The 17,163-nt window shown below is 39.5% G+C and overlaps 1 protein-coding gene across 8 annotated transcripts in view; it reads left to right on the forward strand.

Moving 5' to 3' along the window:
* The window catches only part of ctnna2 (catenin alpha 2), a 701,347-nt gene that overhangs the window by 619,280 nt on the left and 64,904 nt on the right, over positions 1 to 17,163 (forward strand). For all 8 annotated transcript variants that reach the window (XM_062981834.1, XM_062981832.1, XM_062981833.1 and 5 more), the window contains one exon: positions 13,585 to 13,736. In XM_062981834.1, the coding sequence (XP_062837904.1) occupies positions 13,585 to 13,736 (152 nt within the window). The remainder of the gene's footprint in view (positions 1 to 13,584; positions 13,737 to 17,163) is intronic.

Below are 17,163 nucleotides of genomic sequence, written 5' to 3' on the forward strand. Positions count from 1 at the left end.
TGAAGCTGTGCCTGGCTGCTCTTCTTTCTCTCAATGGACTAGGCAGTGGAGGTTGTGATGGTGGGAGGGCTTCTCATGAGCTGCTGGGATGAAGGCATAGTCAAGCTGTGCCTAGTTGTTCTTCTCTTTCCTCAGAGGCCAGAACAGCTTTAATTAAGAAGGGCCTCTTGCTGTGCCTGGCTGCTCTTCTCTCCCTCAAAGGACTGGGCAATGGCAGTTGTATTGGAAAGAAGGCATCTCATGAGCCACTATGACCAAGGCACAATTGAGCTGTGCCTGTCTATCTGATCTTTTCATCAGAAATCAGGACAATGGAAGGAATCTAGAGGGAGAGTCTGATTGACAATAGAGTTCATTGTGTCATACACAAATAAAGACTAATGCACTTGAGTTATAATGTTAGAGGCAAATAGAAAAAGATATGTAAATATATATCTAGTCCAAATCAGATGATTTGTTGGAGGAGTCCCATATATTTATGTCTTGCAAAACACCGCTTCCCAAATCTAGCCTACTATGAATATTCTCATTAAGCTATATTGGTAGAGTATTTTTTTTAACAATCCCAGAAAGAGTTTGTTGATCAGGCTCCTGTTAATTTCTGATTGGTCAACTTTTGAGCATTTATGTATATATGTAGAAGGCATACTAGACTAATTGCTTGTGTCAAATCATGTAATAGTGTTATAGCAGTACTGTGAAAGGCATAGTTTCCTTTAATTATGCCCATAACAATTGCGTTTAGCATGCTGGAAATTAGCTGCGTAAAGCTTTTAATATTGGATTTAAGTGTAATAAAACTTTCATGAAATATTTAGAATCCTCTGACATGAAATTTACAGTTCTCATTGCATGAGGTTTTGACAAACGCTCCAAGCTACATAAAATGTCATGTTCAGTTCGTTCTTTCTCCCATTATAATTCAGAAATGGAGGCATCTATTTACTTTGCAATCTCGATAACCATTTGCGTATATTACTGTTTCAATTAATTACATTTCCATATGCCCAGCACTCTTTCCCCAGAGAGAAAGTTTACATTCTGGAAAGTACCATTTAGAGCTCGAAAAATAGAAGAGTTTTTTCTGAACAAACAGAAATAACTCTATATTCCCGTGAGTCTGTTCCATTGAGCGCAATGCATATGCTATTGGGTGTGGGTTTTTTCTCTTTACATTTGAGCATAGATGTCCTTTTTGATCATATTTACCTCTCTGTCATTTGCTCGTATATCAATATCACTTTGATATTACCCATCCCTGTGTCTTTTGTCCCCATAACGTCCCATAGTATAAACTGAATTGGTGCAGTATCTAAAAAAGCCACCTTGAAGATTAATTTTTAATTTGAAAAATGGGATACATTTTTTAAAAAATAATCCTGGTTGCTATATGAACTCTAATGTATATCAAGAAGTGTTGTCTATAAAGGAAACTGGATTTATTTCAAAGGCAATAGATAGAGGAGAGATAGAATGTTCTAAATCAAAAAGATTACCTCAAACTTGCTCTATCACATACAGTTTTTTCTCAACATGCTTTCACATTTTTATTTCATAATACGTGACTGAGTAAGATTACATCAAGTTGAGGCGGCAAGGTTCTAATTGCTACTTGTTGAAATTGCCCAACTTTTTAATCCTCTTGCTAATACATTTCCATTACAAAATATAATCTATCTATAATCTGGCAAAATAAATGTATTTTTAATGTTCTCTCTTTATATTTAACCTCATAATCAGTCTCCACATCTAGTCCATAGATCAAATCTTGAAAATGTGAAAATCCTTCATGTTTGTCCAAAGCCACTTCAAATCCAACCAGCACTCTACCAATTATATCTAATAATAATAATAATAATAATAATAATAATAATAATAATAATAATAATAAAGGTTTGGATCATTGATGTCGCCATCCCAGGTGACAGTCGCATTGAAGAAAAACAACAGGAAAAACTCAGCCGCTATCAGGACCTCAAGATTGAACTTCAAAGACTCTGGCAGAAACCAGTGCAGGTGGTCCCGGTAGCGATGGGCACACCAGGTGCCATGCCAAAAGATCTCAGCCGGCATTTGGAAACAATAGACATTGACAAAATTACGATCTGCCAACTGCAAAAGGCCACCTTACTGGGATCTGCACGCATCATCCGAAAATACATCACACAGTCCTAGACACTTGGGAAGTGTTCGACTTGTGATTTTGTGAAACGAAATCCAGCATATCTATCTTGTTTGCTGTGTCATACAACGTCGTTGTGTCAATAATAATAATAATATATTTTATTTATATTCCTCTCTATCTCCCTGAGGGGACTCAGAGTGGATCACAGGTACATATATGGCAAACATTCAATGCCATTGTACAATTGACAAAGACAGAATAGTACGTACACAGAGGCAGGCTTTCCTCTTTTTTTTCCATCTCGTGCATCTGGAGGCTACGCTCCACTCGGCCATGGTGAGACAGTCACTGGATGATCAGCCTCAGTCGACATTATAATTCTATCCTGAATTTTATTACGACCCTTTTATTTGCATATTTTAATCTGATGATGCTTTTTTTATATTCCTGCTTCTGTTTCCCCATCTATGAAGTCGACTGAATTGTACTTGGTGGTTGACTAATATTATTAACTCTTGTTTTATTGCCTTATTGCGATTTATCTTTTGTATATTGTGTAATGTATTTATGCTGTTGTTTTTGTAAACTATGCTGATCGGGCTTTGCTCCATGTGAGCCGCCCCGAGTCCCTGCGGGGAGATGGTGGTGGGGTATAAATAAAGTTTTATCTATTGTATGACACAGCAAACAAGACAGATATGCTGGATTTCGTATCACAAAATCACAAGTCGAACACTTCCCAAGTGTCTAGGACTGTGTGATGTATTTTTGGATGATGCACGCAGATCCCAGTCGGGTGGCCTTTTGCAGTTGGCAGATCGTAATTTTGTCAATGTCTATTGTTTCCAAATGCCGGCTGAGATCTTTTGACATGGCACCTGGTGTGCCCATCGCTACCGGGACCACCTGCACTGGTTTCTGCCAGAGTTTTTGAAATTCAATCTTGAGGTCCTGAGTTTTTCCTGTTGTTTTTCGTCAATGCGACTGTCACCTGGGATGGCGACATCAATAATCCAAACCTTTTTCTTATTCACAACTGTGATGTCTGGTGTGTTGTGTTCCAGAACTTTGTCAGTCTGGATTCAGAAGTCCCACAATATCTTTGCGTGCTCATTTTCCAATAATTTTGCAAGTTTGTGATCCCACCAGTTCTTTGCTGCTGGGAGGTAGTACTTGAGGCATAAGTGCCAATGAATCATTTGGGCCACATAGTTGTGCCTCTATTTGTAGTCTGTCTGTGCGATTTTTTTTACAGCATTATTATTATTATTATTATTATTATTATTATTATTATTCACAGATTCCTCCCTGATTGGACCACTGGCATGTTTTTCAGGGGCACCTTTTCCCTCACCACCAAAAGCTTTATTTATTTAGCTACTCACAATTGCTGTTTTCGAACTGCTAGGTAGGCAGAAGCTAGGCTGACAGCAGGAGCTCACCCCACCCGCGGCTTGGACTGCTAACCTTCCAGTTGACAAGATCTTTCTGTAGCTGGTGGTCAACCCATTGTGCTATACCACAGCCTGAAATCACTGAAATCACACTTAGGTATTCTTTCAGTTTTGCCGCATTGAGGTGGCAATTCAGTGTGTCATCAAAACAGTAGAAATGTAATCTAGGACACATTTAAGACTAGATCTACACTGCCACATAATCCTGTTCAAAGCAGATAATCTGGATTTTATATGGCAGTGTAGATGGGGCCTGAGTTATCTATAGTTCCCCTTATGCCAGGGAGGCACTTTCTACCAGTTGGGATACCTACAGACTGACAAATACAAAATCCAGGGTCTCTCCTTAAAGTTCAGTGCTTGTTGGATGGAGCCACACATCACCAGTCCAACTCAGAAGTCTAAAAACAAGCAAGCAAAACAAAAATGATTACATTACTTTAATGCCCCCAATTCTGCATCTTCTCTGCCAAGGACTTTTCATCCTGGATTGTTTCTAGTGGCCGCACAACCTATGATGCAGAAGAATTTTTAGCCTTTTTATTTGTGTGTGTGTGTGTGTCTATAGGCATTCATATTTTTAAGATGCCAGAAAAGCTCTCATGCCGCATCAAGTAAATAATCCCTTTAAAATATTCAGTACTTCAGCTGCTTATTGCTGCGCCTTGGGCTGTAATTTCTGTGACCCTCTCTGCATATGACCAAGCTAGAAGACCATAAAACATATGGAACTTTTTTTTTTCTTTTCCCGTTCCTGCTCAGTGCTCCCATTGTTATGCATCTCAGAGTGTAGATCAAAGCAGATGTTGGGCCAGGAATGCCTCTTGCAAGAGGGGCTGTGTTTAAAGAGGTGAATTTTAATGAAGTAGTAAGGGAAGGAGGAAGAATATTGCATGCTATATCTCCAGGAGAAGGCTTTCCCATCAGTTAGATTGATTAGACCAGAGCAGTGCTTCTCAACCTGTGTGTCCCTGGATGTTTTGGCCTTCAAATCCCAGAAATCCTTTGTTGTCTTCTCATTATGTGGCCAAAGTACTTTATCTTGGCCTCTCATATCCTTCCCTCCAGTGAGCAGTTGGGCATTATTTCCTGGAGTATTGAAATCCTAACAGCTAGTAAACTGGCTGGGATTTCAGGGACTTGTAGGCCAAAACACCTAGGGACCCACAAGTTGAGAAACACTGGACTAGAAAGTAGTCTTAAACATGCAAGAATGTGCAGGTGATGTGGAAAATTGTTAACGATTTGTATGTATTTAGGTCTGGAGTACCTCAATGGTTGGCATGGATCTGCCACCAGAAGATGAAACAAACTATATATGTGTGGCATAGTAAATTTTGTTTTCAGATATTTCTATATCAAATTCCACAAGAGGTGATTTTAATCATATGTTTTATATTTTTATATTGTTTTATTTGTTTTAATTGGATTTTCATTGCTGTTTTAATTATGTGTAGGCATCGAATTGTTGCCAATTTTGTACGCCGCTCTGAGTCCCTTTGGGTGAGAAGGGCGGGATATAAATGTTGGAAATAAAATAAATAAATAAAGGATGATGAACCCTAAACGCAATTAAAACAGCATTTCTGCTCCCAATTGATCCAGCCAATATAGGCATGGTCTTAGTCTAAAATACTACTAGTAAAGGTAAAGGTTTCCCCTTACGTTAAGTCCAGTCATGTCCGACTCTGGGGGTTGGTGCTCATCTCCATTTCTAAACTGAAGAGCCGGCGTTGTCTGTAGACACCTCCAAGTTCATGTGGCCGGCATGACTGCGGGAGCGGTACCTATTGATCTACTCACATTTGCATGTTTTCAAACTGCTAGGTTGGCAGAAGCTGGAGCTAACAGTGGGCGCTCACTTCGCTCCCAGGATTTGAACCTGGGACCTTTCAGTCTGCAAGTTCAGCAGCTCAGCACTTTAACACACTGCACCACCATAGGCTTTATATATTTTATACTAAAACAGGCTTACATAGCTAATTCATTGAATACTGGTTCTCTACAGTCAAATTCCGGCACCATGTTCTTAAAATGTGAATCACTTTGGCATTCCAGACCATGCTACTTCCATACTTGTCTTGGAATCTGGTGTTAAAAGCAACCCATTATTACCAACAATTATACCTGTTTCCAATTTGTGTTTGGGATTACAACCACTGGCAAGTTTTTGTGAATGAGCCACTATTCAACTACATCTTTACTTGACTTACAGGCACAGCCAACCTTAAAATGATTCCTTACTCAGCTTTGCCCACACCTACCCTATGCTCATGCTTGTCTTGCCTTACTATATTACTACTCTTACAAGACCAAGCCTCTGAGGAGGGAATGGAAGCAGTGATAGAGGAGGACATGTATTGACATTGTACAAGCATTACAATGAAACTCTTGGTGAGAGGATATCAGAACATTTTGACTCTTAGATTTTAAACTTAGAAGTTGCAAGGCAAACACTTTGATATTCACACAGTATTTAAGGTAACATGAAACTTGTAGGCAGCCAAGAAGGACATGATGCTGGTGCCTTGCTAACTAGGTGCAAAAGTTCAGTGGAGAGTTACAGAGACAGCACAATTGTCTTGACAGTTATCAGAAGAAACATAGGAAAAGTCAGCTATTTTTACTTACGAGGGCAAGTAAGATAGAGAATCAGTTTCCAAAAATGTTGCAAAGATGTCAGAAAGAAAATGTGAAGCAATTGTTCAAACTATGCAGAAGGATTAATAGCAGTAAAATGCAAAGAGAGATGTTATACAAAATACTAATGTCAATACTAAATGTGACAGGTGCCTTCTCGTAACTGATAATTAATTTTCCATGCGCTTTACTTAGGCCTTGGCTATTCCATGCATTTTATTACCTTTAGTAGCTCCCATCCCTAGTCACCGAAGAATATGCACTTTCAGGTTTCCATTTCCCCTTAAAATGGCCCATATCATATGGTGCTTGACTTCTGATTGGGATTACTGTCTATGTTTTAAGTTATTTTAACTTTTGTAAGATGTGTTATTATACTGTGATTTATTGTGTTTCTGTTTTTATTGATGTAATACTGTTTTGGGCTTCTCCCAGTGTAAGCTGTCCCTAATCCTTCGGGAGATGAAGAGGGGTATAAATAAAGTTGATTATTATTATTATTATTATTATTATTATTATTATTATTATTATTATTATTATTATGGTTTGACTGTTGGGTTAAATTTCTGGGAGACCAGGGTTCAAATCCCTGTTCAACAATGGAAACCCACTGAGTGATCTGAGTCAAGTTGCAGTGTCTCAATTTTAGAAGAAAGCAATGGCAGACCTCCTTTAGCCAAGAAGATCCTTGAATGAGGTCATGATTTAGGCCTCTTCTACATAGCTGTATAAAATCCAGATTATCTGTTTTGAACTGGATTATATGACAATGTGGACTCAGATAATCCAGTTCAAAGCAGATAATAGCTGCTATCCATGTTGTTAGCCGCCACCAGTCCCCAAGGGGAGATGGGACAGAATATAAATAAAGTTGACTTGAATATATTGCCTTGAAGAAGCAGATAGAATTAAGACGATTATGCTGTGATTTTTATTTGTTTGATTGTTCTTGTCTCCTGACTTCAATAAGCAAATAATCTGGATGTTTTATGGCAGTGTAGATGAGGACTCAAGCTTATTTGACAGTATCAAGGAAGAAGGTCTTCTTGGCAGCTGCTCCCAGATTGGAATTCCCTCCCTGAGAAGGATAGAATAGTCCCTTCTTCTCCTGATTTATTTATCATAAAGTGAACTGAGGGTACAAGTTGTAATGTATTTGAAAACACAAAGTTTTCAAAACTTGGTATTATACTAAATGTCCTTTGAAACAGTAGCCGGCCACTTGGAGTGCCTCTGGTGTTGCTTTAAGAAGGTCCTCCATTGTGCATGTGGCAGGGCTCAGGCTGCATTGTAGTAGGTGGTCTGTAGTTTGCTCTTCTCCACACTCCCATGTCGTAGACTCCACTTTGTAGCCCCATTTCTTAAGGTTGGCTCTGCATCTCATGGTTACCCAATCTTCTGTGTGCCCAGGAGGGAGTCTCTCATCCGGCGTCAACCACTGATTGGGATTCCAGGTTTTAGCCTGCACTTTTGGACTCTGGCTTGCTAATGTATTCCTGAGAGTATCTCTGTAGATCTTAGAAAACTATTTCTGGATTTATGGCTTTGGCATGCTGGCTGATATCCAAACAGGGGATGGGCCAGAGATGCCAATGCCTTGGTCCTTTCATTGCTGGCCGCTACTTCCCGGCGGATGTCAGGTGGTGCAATGCCGGCTAAACAGTATAATTTATCCATTGGTGTGGGGCGTAGACATTCTGTGATAATGTGGCATGTCTCATTAAGAGCCACATCCACTGTTTTAATGTGGTGAGATGTATTCCACACTGGGCATGCACATTCAGCAGCAGAGTAGCCAAGCGCAAGAGCAGATGTCTTCACTGTGACTAGTTGTGATCCCCAGGCAGTGCCAGTCAGCTTTTGTACGATGTTATTTCTAGCACCCACTTTTTGCTTGATAGTCAAGCAGTGCTTCTTGTGAGTCAGATGTAAGTCTTGACTTGTCATCTCCTGATGACAAGTCAAAACATTCTTATGTCAACAGGTTTTTAGGAACTAAGAATACCCACCAAGAAAACTGTTTCTCTTGTCCTAACCAGACGAGCCTGCAAGGGTGGTGGAACCAAGAGAAAGCTGTTCTCAGATATATCATAAGACTTGGGCAAGCTAATATGAGGAGATACACATTTTGAGATGGTATGAGCCTAAACTGTAGAGGCTTTATACATGTTCAGTTCAGAACCTTCAACGATTTAGAATTGTGTTTTCTATCAACCCGCACAGGATTGTTTTTGGTTTGTTTTCCCCTTTTTTTCTAGAGTGTCAGGGGTTGATACGCTGTGCACATTAAATAAGAAGAGACCACTTTGAAGAATGCACCCACTGAAGCATTATAAAGGATGTCGATATGGGAGAGGCTGGCAGAATAATTTTATTTTGGATAGATTAATTTCTGTAACAGGCTTCACTCCAGTGAGTCACACGCAAAGCATACCACTTAGGCTGAGAGTTTTTCCTGCCAAGCTCTGAGCAAGCAGAGCTTCTCAAATGATGCACAAAGTTCAGAAATGTGAAAAGAAGGGAGGTTATAGGTGATGTCTCTTTGTTCTTCCAAACACAAAAGAAGCACTTTTTGCTCTCTTGCTTTTTTAAAAAATCTAAAGAATATGCTTGTCATCATCCTCCAACAGCGGTTATGCATCATCAGCTCTCACCTTGTTAACACGAGAACCAGATCGCATTAGGATAATATGCCTTTTGAAGAACATTCATTAAAGGGCAGAAAAAGTGGGTGGAAAAGGTTAAGTACATAGCTTGCTCTTCTGGCAACTTGGCCTGAGTCTTTTGCCAGCGTAATTCTCACTGCTGTTCTGGGGATTTTTATCTTGCTTCGGTAACATCCTGCATGACTTCGATTTCTGGAGGCGGTGGAAGTGACAGACACACAGGGAAAGATGAGACACCAGAGGGGTGTTTCTGATGCTGAATCCCTCTCCAAAGGAGCTGCCAGGAATGAGATTTGCCTACATTTAGGATTCCTTCCTCACTTCTTTAATGAATGTGTGTCACATCTGACCTTTTTATTCAAAATTCTTTTTAAAAACCCATGAAAAAAAGTGGTCACTTGAAGCAAACGTACATGTTAGAGATGTTCTGGTTTCTTGAAGGTAGGATGGGTGGCAAATTATGGCACCACCAAAGAGTATTATATAGCGTTCATTTGTGTTTTTTATACCCCTCAGAAACCCCTAAACTGCCCATATATCTCTTGGTAGTGATGGTAGTAACCTCAGGATAAGGCCTATGCTTCTTTGCTCTAAGGAAATGCCCAGTGCTTTGGTGTTAAATGTCTGCAAGAAGTCTTTGACTTACAGCAACACTATCACAGGATTTTCTTGACAAGATTTGTTCAGGTGGGGGTTGACAGTGCCTTCAAATGAAGCTGAGGGATTGTAACTTGCCAAGCTTATCCAGGCTGGATCTGCACTGCCATACAATCCAGATTATCAAATCAGATAATCCAGATTATCTGATTTGTACTGGATTATATGGTAGTGTGCTCACATAATCCAGTCCAAAGACAATAATCTGGAATCAGATACTGGATTATAGTGTAGACTCGGCTGAGTCTACACTACCATATATCAAGTGTATATCATATAATCTGGATTTTATATGGCAGTGTGCTTCGTGGTTATTCAGAGATTCAAACACTGGCCTCCCAAAATTTTAGTCCAACATTCAGACTACCATATTGGTGCTACATGGAGTAAATAATCCCAGCATCTCAAGGCCCTTCTACACTGGCATATAAAAAACTTGGTGCTACATGGAGTAAATAAATAAGGAACAGGTAGTGATTCCATACAAATGCAAGAGACTAGTATCTACAGTAAATCTACTATCTAGTCCCAACCAGAATGGACAAATTTAATCAGTCATATTTGCACAAATGTTGGTTTACCCAGTTCCCACTGATTCAGTGGCTTTTCTGGTTTTGTGACTATAAATTGATTTGGGGTATTATCTCCTGAATCTTCACAGTGACATTCCATAGCAGATTAATACTGGTGTTTTCCATATTGCTATTGGAACAGACAGGTGGGACTTGCTTATAGAGACCTAGTGAGTTCTTGACATAGCAACTGCATCTTGGTTTGCAACTCCAGTAGACTTATTAGCATCCAATGAGCGGTCAAGAAGACAACAATTTTATTTTACAAAATTGTTGAAATTACAATACTGCATTGAAAATGTACCAATGTGTACATTTCTTGTGCAACTGAAACAAATGTCTGAAATCTTTTAGTGACTTGTAGTGAAGAGGAAAAAAATAGTTTTACTGTTTCCCATATAAGTAGAAAATAATTTGCCTCTCTATTTTCAATTCCATAACATCAATTCTAAAACTTTGACTTGTTGAGTCCTGCTGTCAGTTTATCATGCAATCATGCAAATGCTGAACATTATCCCAGCATAGAATCAGTTCAATTTCAAAAGAATTCCATTTCAAAAAACTGTTCAAGGCGATTAGTACTTCTGTGCAACTCAGCAAAGCAGTTTCCTCAATTTTTCCTTTCTCTCCTATCTAAGACATTGTGAGCATCCATATATTGCAGAAATAAAAAATGAATGTGGCCATTATGCACATATTCATAAAGTATGCATGCATGCCCCAACCATTAATACTGGGAATGGCTCACATATAGCTATTAGCATCCTTCATGTTCTACTCATTGCTGGAATTTAGAAACAGGTTTCTCTCACATGTGCTTTAAGGAACCTTATATGTCAGATTTTAGTAGAAAGAAGCAACTACTTGTTCATAGTCAGCTATATTAGAGTTTGTGAGCTAAAATGAATAAAAGGTTATGTGGGACATTTTATCCAATTTGAAGGTGACTGTGCTCTATGAATTCAAAGCTAACTACCAGGCATATTGTGGAGTACTCACGACAACCTATACCTGAATTCTGGAACCAGCCAGAGCTGTTGTCAAGGAGACAAGGCCTGATTTGTCCAGCTAGTGTTCAGCTATTGATTTATCAAATTAGAGTTAAGGATATAGATGCCTACACATTTTCATCAGGAATCCCTTGTCCATGAAAAGTAATGGACGAACATGCCAAATCGGCTTTGTCCCAAATTTGAGTTGTTTTTTTAAACTGATTATCTGGGCTGTTAAAGATGATTAAGAAGAAAAAATAGCACTTATTATGGACAAAGGCTGTTGCTGGTTTCAAGTACTTCAGGTCCACTGACACTTCTATTGATTCAGGGGTCTATGCTAGTTGAGGTTAACAATCAGATTTTGGCCAACATATATTATTGTAAGTAGAGAGAAGGCAGGAAAACTCCTTCAGGATTGGAAGACTGAGTGAATAAAGTTTTAGTAACTTCCTGTTACAACTACACACACATGCATAGGCATTTGTTTCTAGATGTGATTTTGTGCATGTGTGTGAGTGTGGGGGAGATGTCAAAGATGAGGATTGAGGGGAGCTGGAGAAAGGGATAAAATTAGAAAATGGGAAATGGAGAGAAGGGAGAGTGAGAGATAGATGTTAGTGTCTGGAGGCAGCTGTTGGTATGGAATAAAGGAAGGTTGATCCAGCACTGTGATGCAACCACCAGAAAGGCAAATAATATTTCAGCCAGCCTTAATTTCCAAGACAAGGGAAGTAATATATTCTGCACTTGTTAGTCCATTTGGAGTACTGCATTAAGTTTTTGGCACCTCATTTTAGAAAAGATATAGACAAATTGGAGCAGGTTTTGTCAAGGGTGACAAGGATGAGAAGATGTATTAAGAACAAAACCTATAGGAAAAGGTAGAACTAGTTGGACATGCCCAGCATGGAAAAGAGAAGACTAGGGGATGACATGATTGCCATCTTTAAATAAAGGCCATGTCACAGAAAGGAGTGCCAGGATATTTCTCTCCTGCCCCAGAATCTGGATCTGATATAATGGTTTTAGGTTACAGTAAATACATTTTTATTGAATATTTGTTGCTTTCCAGTTTTCCAAAGAAGAACAAATCTTAGGTCCCTCCCACACAGATGAATAAAATCCCATATTTTCTGCTTTGAACTGGACTATATGGCAGTGTGGACTCAGATTATGCAGATATTTTGGGATTTACTGCCATGATATTCTGGGTTATATGGCTGTGTAGAAGGGCCTTTATTTTAAGATATAGACAGACAAAAGTCAACAATGTAGTTAGTTGTTTGATTCAGAAATTTAGAATATAGAAATTCATTCATAGGTGCTAAAATAATTTTTGGAAATTGAAGCAGGGATATCAAGCATTTTTATACCATAGTCTTACATATGTACCTCAGGAGATATATACTGGGCCCAACTGCAAACAATTGCCTAAACTAGTGGTTCTCCACCTGTGGGTCCCCAGGTGTTTTGGCCTACAACTCCCAGAAATCCCAGCCAGTTTAACAGCTGTTAGAATTTCTGGGAGTTGAAGGCCAAAACATCTGGGGACCTACAGGTTGAGAACCATTGACCTGAGTAAGCACAAGCCCCTTGGATGTAACCAATCGACAGTGAAGTTACCTAATATCGCAACAGCCATTCAATTGAGAACTGAAGTGTCTATTATCTTGAATGAGCAGACTGACATGGCTGGTTTTTTTAGGATGATGTGACTGCCTCTTTCAACTCTATTAGTCGATTCAGTGAATGAAAGGAACCGAAAAGACAGAATCTTAAATTATGCCGTTCAGATCATAAGGGAAAGGAGTGTTGCTGTTGGTGGTATTCTTGAAGCTGATCTAAAAATTCAGAATTCCCTCTCCTGTGCAAATAAAAATGTTTGATCTTCTGGTACCTCTTACCTGGGCATATGGTGTTGGATGTCTATAGCTAGATCATGATCACCTGGTACCAATGAACCCATACTATCACACTCTGCCTTCTAATTCAGTCATCATAAGACTACAGTTGGCCTTGATTGTAATCCAAATACGGATCTTATTTTAAAAATACTAAGATGGGTGGCAATTTAACCAACAGAAGGACTTTGAGGAGCCACCCAAGGAATGGTTTTGCCATTATCTGCATAAGGCGGAGTAGTGAGGTCATCATAGAAATTAATTTGGAGCCGAAACAGTGATATGCTGAACCTAAACCTCACACATTTACTTTATTGCATGTAAGAGTAACAGTTAAGTTCTTCATCACATGCTATCTGAGGTGATAGATAAGGAGGGTTCTGCTCCCCTTTGGAGTTCACACATTTACTCTGCTGGCTCAAAGCTGTTTGCCAGGCTTTTCCCTGCCCTGATGCTACAACGAGCAGCATGTGTTCCAGGCCAGCTGGAAAGTACAGATGCCCAAGGACAAGAGAGGAAAAGGGACATGAAAGGAGGCCTGCGTTCTCACTGCTTTTCATTTGGTTTAATCTAGTTATGCCACGTTTTGCCGAACAAGTCGAAGTCGCCATTGAAGCCCTAAGTGCAAACGTCCCGCAGCCGTTTGAAGAGAATGAGTTCATAGATGCCTCCCGCTTGGTTTATGATGGAGTTCGTGACATCAGGAAAGCTGTTTTGATGATAAGGGTAAGTTAAGTCACCCAGGGAAATGAAAAGGTTTGGGTCTAGAAGGGAAGTATCATGGTAGGCAAAAAGGACCCAAGAGCTATTTGGTATTTGCATTGTTTTCTCATCTGAAAGATTTCATAGACATCAAAAGATGTGAAACAAACCCTGCAAGGGCAGACACCACTTGCATGTAAGGCCTGTTTGTAATAAGTTTATATCCTTCCCTCGTGGTACTGCTTTGTCTTAGAGCAACACTGTGAGGTAGATTAAAATTAGGCTTGGTGGGTGGATATTAGGTATCAAACAAATGTACATATTTTAAAATACAAATATATCAAAAGCACCTCATTGAACAAACTGAGCTGAAATGCAGGTTACTCAACAGGAAAACATTCATTAAAGAGTCCAGAATATAAGCAAACAGTTTATTGTAGAATATATCAAAAGTATAGAAAAATGCAGGAATAGAGGGGGGAAAAGGTATATCCAAAAAACTTTAGCTATAAGCAATAATCTCAAAGTCTCAAACAGATTCAAAAGGTAATCCAGTCCAGGAATAACCACACATCACAAGAACAGCGAAAGTCCACAAGCGAAATATATCCTTAGTAAAACTTGATCATGAATATTAAAACAGGAACACAGAAACTTCCAATACACTTGAATCCCAAAACCAAAGGGCTTGACTTGAAACATGAATCAGGAACTCAGGCCTATCTTCTTACTCCATACGACATGTTGCCAGAACTAACTTGAAAGTAACACCCTGCCAATTAAAAGCTGGCCATGAAAGCATTCTGCCTCCCTTGAAATCTCTCTCCACTTTCCCACACAACTTCTCTACCCTGCAATACCTATTGTCTGCTTTGGTCTGTAAATGGAGGTCTATGTTGATTTCTGCATCTCCAGGTTTTTCCTGGGAGTCTTCTGTATCACTTAATTCCCTTGCACTTTCATTTTTCCTGTCAACTTTCTCACTGACAGAAACTTTATTCCCTTCATCACTTCATGCAGACAATCCCACAATCCTCTCTAAAACATCAGTGAACCCATCAGTCTCAGGCTGATCTACAACATTACTGGCCTCATCACCAGTGCTAATCTCAGATGGCAACAAATCTCCTGGCCATTGTGGGCTTCTATGCTGGCATCAGCAGAGGTGCCTTCATGAGCAGGAGGAAGGTGGAGGAATGACCTCCCCATCTTCTTCCTGGTCACATGAGGTCAAATTGGCCAGTACCCCATATGGAGTGACAACAACATGGGCATAATCTTACAAACACAGAGAAAAGGGGATGGTGGCAATGCCCCATGAGAACAGCAAATCAGTCCAAATCAGATCTGATCCTGCTGCCTTGAAGCTGTGGGATTGCTCCAGTACTTAAGTCAAGCTGTGGTGCATCCCTGACTTTTCTTAGCATGCAGATATTAATCCAGAATAACCTGCAATATGTATCAGAAGTTCAGGAACATCATAGGTACAGCCAGGATCAAACGTGTGGTTAATATAGGTTGTATTGCCTGTATAGATGAGCCCATACTTTAGTTTTATAAACTGAGGCCTATTCCTTCTTGATATGGTGTAAGTGCCAAATGTTCCTTATTATAGAGCAGTTTAAAATAGTATTCACTTAGAACAATGGTTCTCAACTGTGAGTCCCCAGGTGTTTTGGCCTACAACTCCCAGAAATCCCAACCAGTTTACCAGCTGTTAGGATTTCTGGGTAATGAAGGCCAAAACATCTGGGGACCCACAGGTTGAGAACCACTGACTTAGAAATAAAGTGACATTGCTCAGTGCAGTGCAATGCAAATCAATGCCAAGGTGTAGAAGATCCCAGTTTAGCAGAATACTGATGAATTGACTTCTGATGCCCAGATTTACTTTCCCATCTTGAGTTGTTGCTAATGCAGTGAGTTCTACCAAAGACCTCATACCAAGTGTCTTGGAGATGTATATGTACTGAAGCTATACACTCCTTTTCAACTTTTTCTAGGACAACATATCTGTTCCTGTTCTCTAAGCCTTTTGAGAACAACTGACCTTTAGGGTTGTCAGAGCAAAAACTGGATAGGGTTATTGTACCTTTAATGGTTGTGTAGAAAGGAGAATGTCAGCAGGTGTTGCTTTGTTACTTGGTTGCACCTGTTCAAGTCCCTCTCTGACATAATATCTCTCCAGGTGCTGGAGTGAAAATAGGCACTCTCCAGACTTTTCTAATGAGTCCTGTCTTCTCCTGACCAGTTACTTTTTCTGTAATGTAAGCAGGGCAAGGATGGATGGGTGGTCTGGAAATAGTTGGTCTGCAATTTAGCTCCAGTCAGCAGTTCACTCTGAAAGTAATATGCATGCAGCTCCTTTCCTTTGCACACCTCTTTCTTCTACACAGAAATTAAGCATTCCCTAAAGTATCTGGATATCTGCCTTTACCGTAGTTCAATTGTGTAATGAAGATTGGAACCATTTGTGCCTATTTAATGTACATATGGAGCTCAGGGTACGAGATAGGTATTTGTAATATCTAAATGAATAAATAAATTAACTTGCTGCTTCACTGAATCTCCAAAGGCGTCGTTTTCAGTGTTTATTCAGGTAGGGAAACTGTCATTTCAGCGTTGAGTAACCAGTTGATTTGATTTTATCAGGCGTTCTTTTCTCCCTTCCCTCCTGTGCTTAATAAACTCTGGAGCATAATAATTGCAGGAATAGGGTTGAGGGTAGCTTTTCAACATCTCAGTCACATGTTTGTTGAAGGTCCTGAACTCGTAAAGGCAAAGGAGTTGTGTCATCTTCTGGGTGACATGATTGAGTTGCCTTTTGTGCTACACAACTCTCTGAGAAAATAGGGCGCGTGAGCTTGACGTGTACTACAGCTAGTAAATTAGAGTTCAGTTCTCTTTTCTAAAACATAATTTCTGAAGTATTTGTTCAGGCATGGTAAGACTCACGCTTTGCTCTTTAAGCCTTTTCTGAACATTAAAATGACTTTTAATCACATCAGGTTGTCTGTCAGAGGAATTCATCACCTTGGAGTAATTGTTCAGGGCACACACATTGTTTAACAATGAAATCATCGGAGATGTTTGCCTTAACGACACGTTGGAAATAAAAACTTTTTTTTTCAACCGCACAAAGGGTTTCCCACCACACGTCTTTTAATCCTGTAAAAGAAAATAATTCTTATCCATTTTGTAATATTTTATTGACAATATAGGAATTGGTGTAAGAATATATGTATGCTACAGAGAGGGAGTTGCTGTGGGAATTAAGTCTCCTCCCTAACATGTTTGGAAGAGCAGGGCAAGAAGAAATATTCCCAATATAATATATTTAGTCATTTCATTTCAGTAGCTGAAATTGAACATAATTGACAACACTGCCTCATTTTTGAAGCCCTCTGCTACATATTGTTTTGTCACAATTACTTATGGTGTTTCCTCTGAA

The sequence above is a fragment of the Anolis carolinensis genome, chromosome 5 (assembly GCF_035594765.1).
Source record: "Anolis carolinensis isolate JA03-04 chromosome 5, rAnoCar3.1.pri, whole genome shotgun sequence".
In the NCBI taxonomy this organism is placed as follows: domain Eukaryota; kingdom Metazoa; phylum Chordata; class Lepidosauria; order Squamata; family Dactyloidae; genus Anolis; species Anolis carolinensis.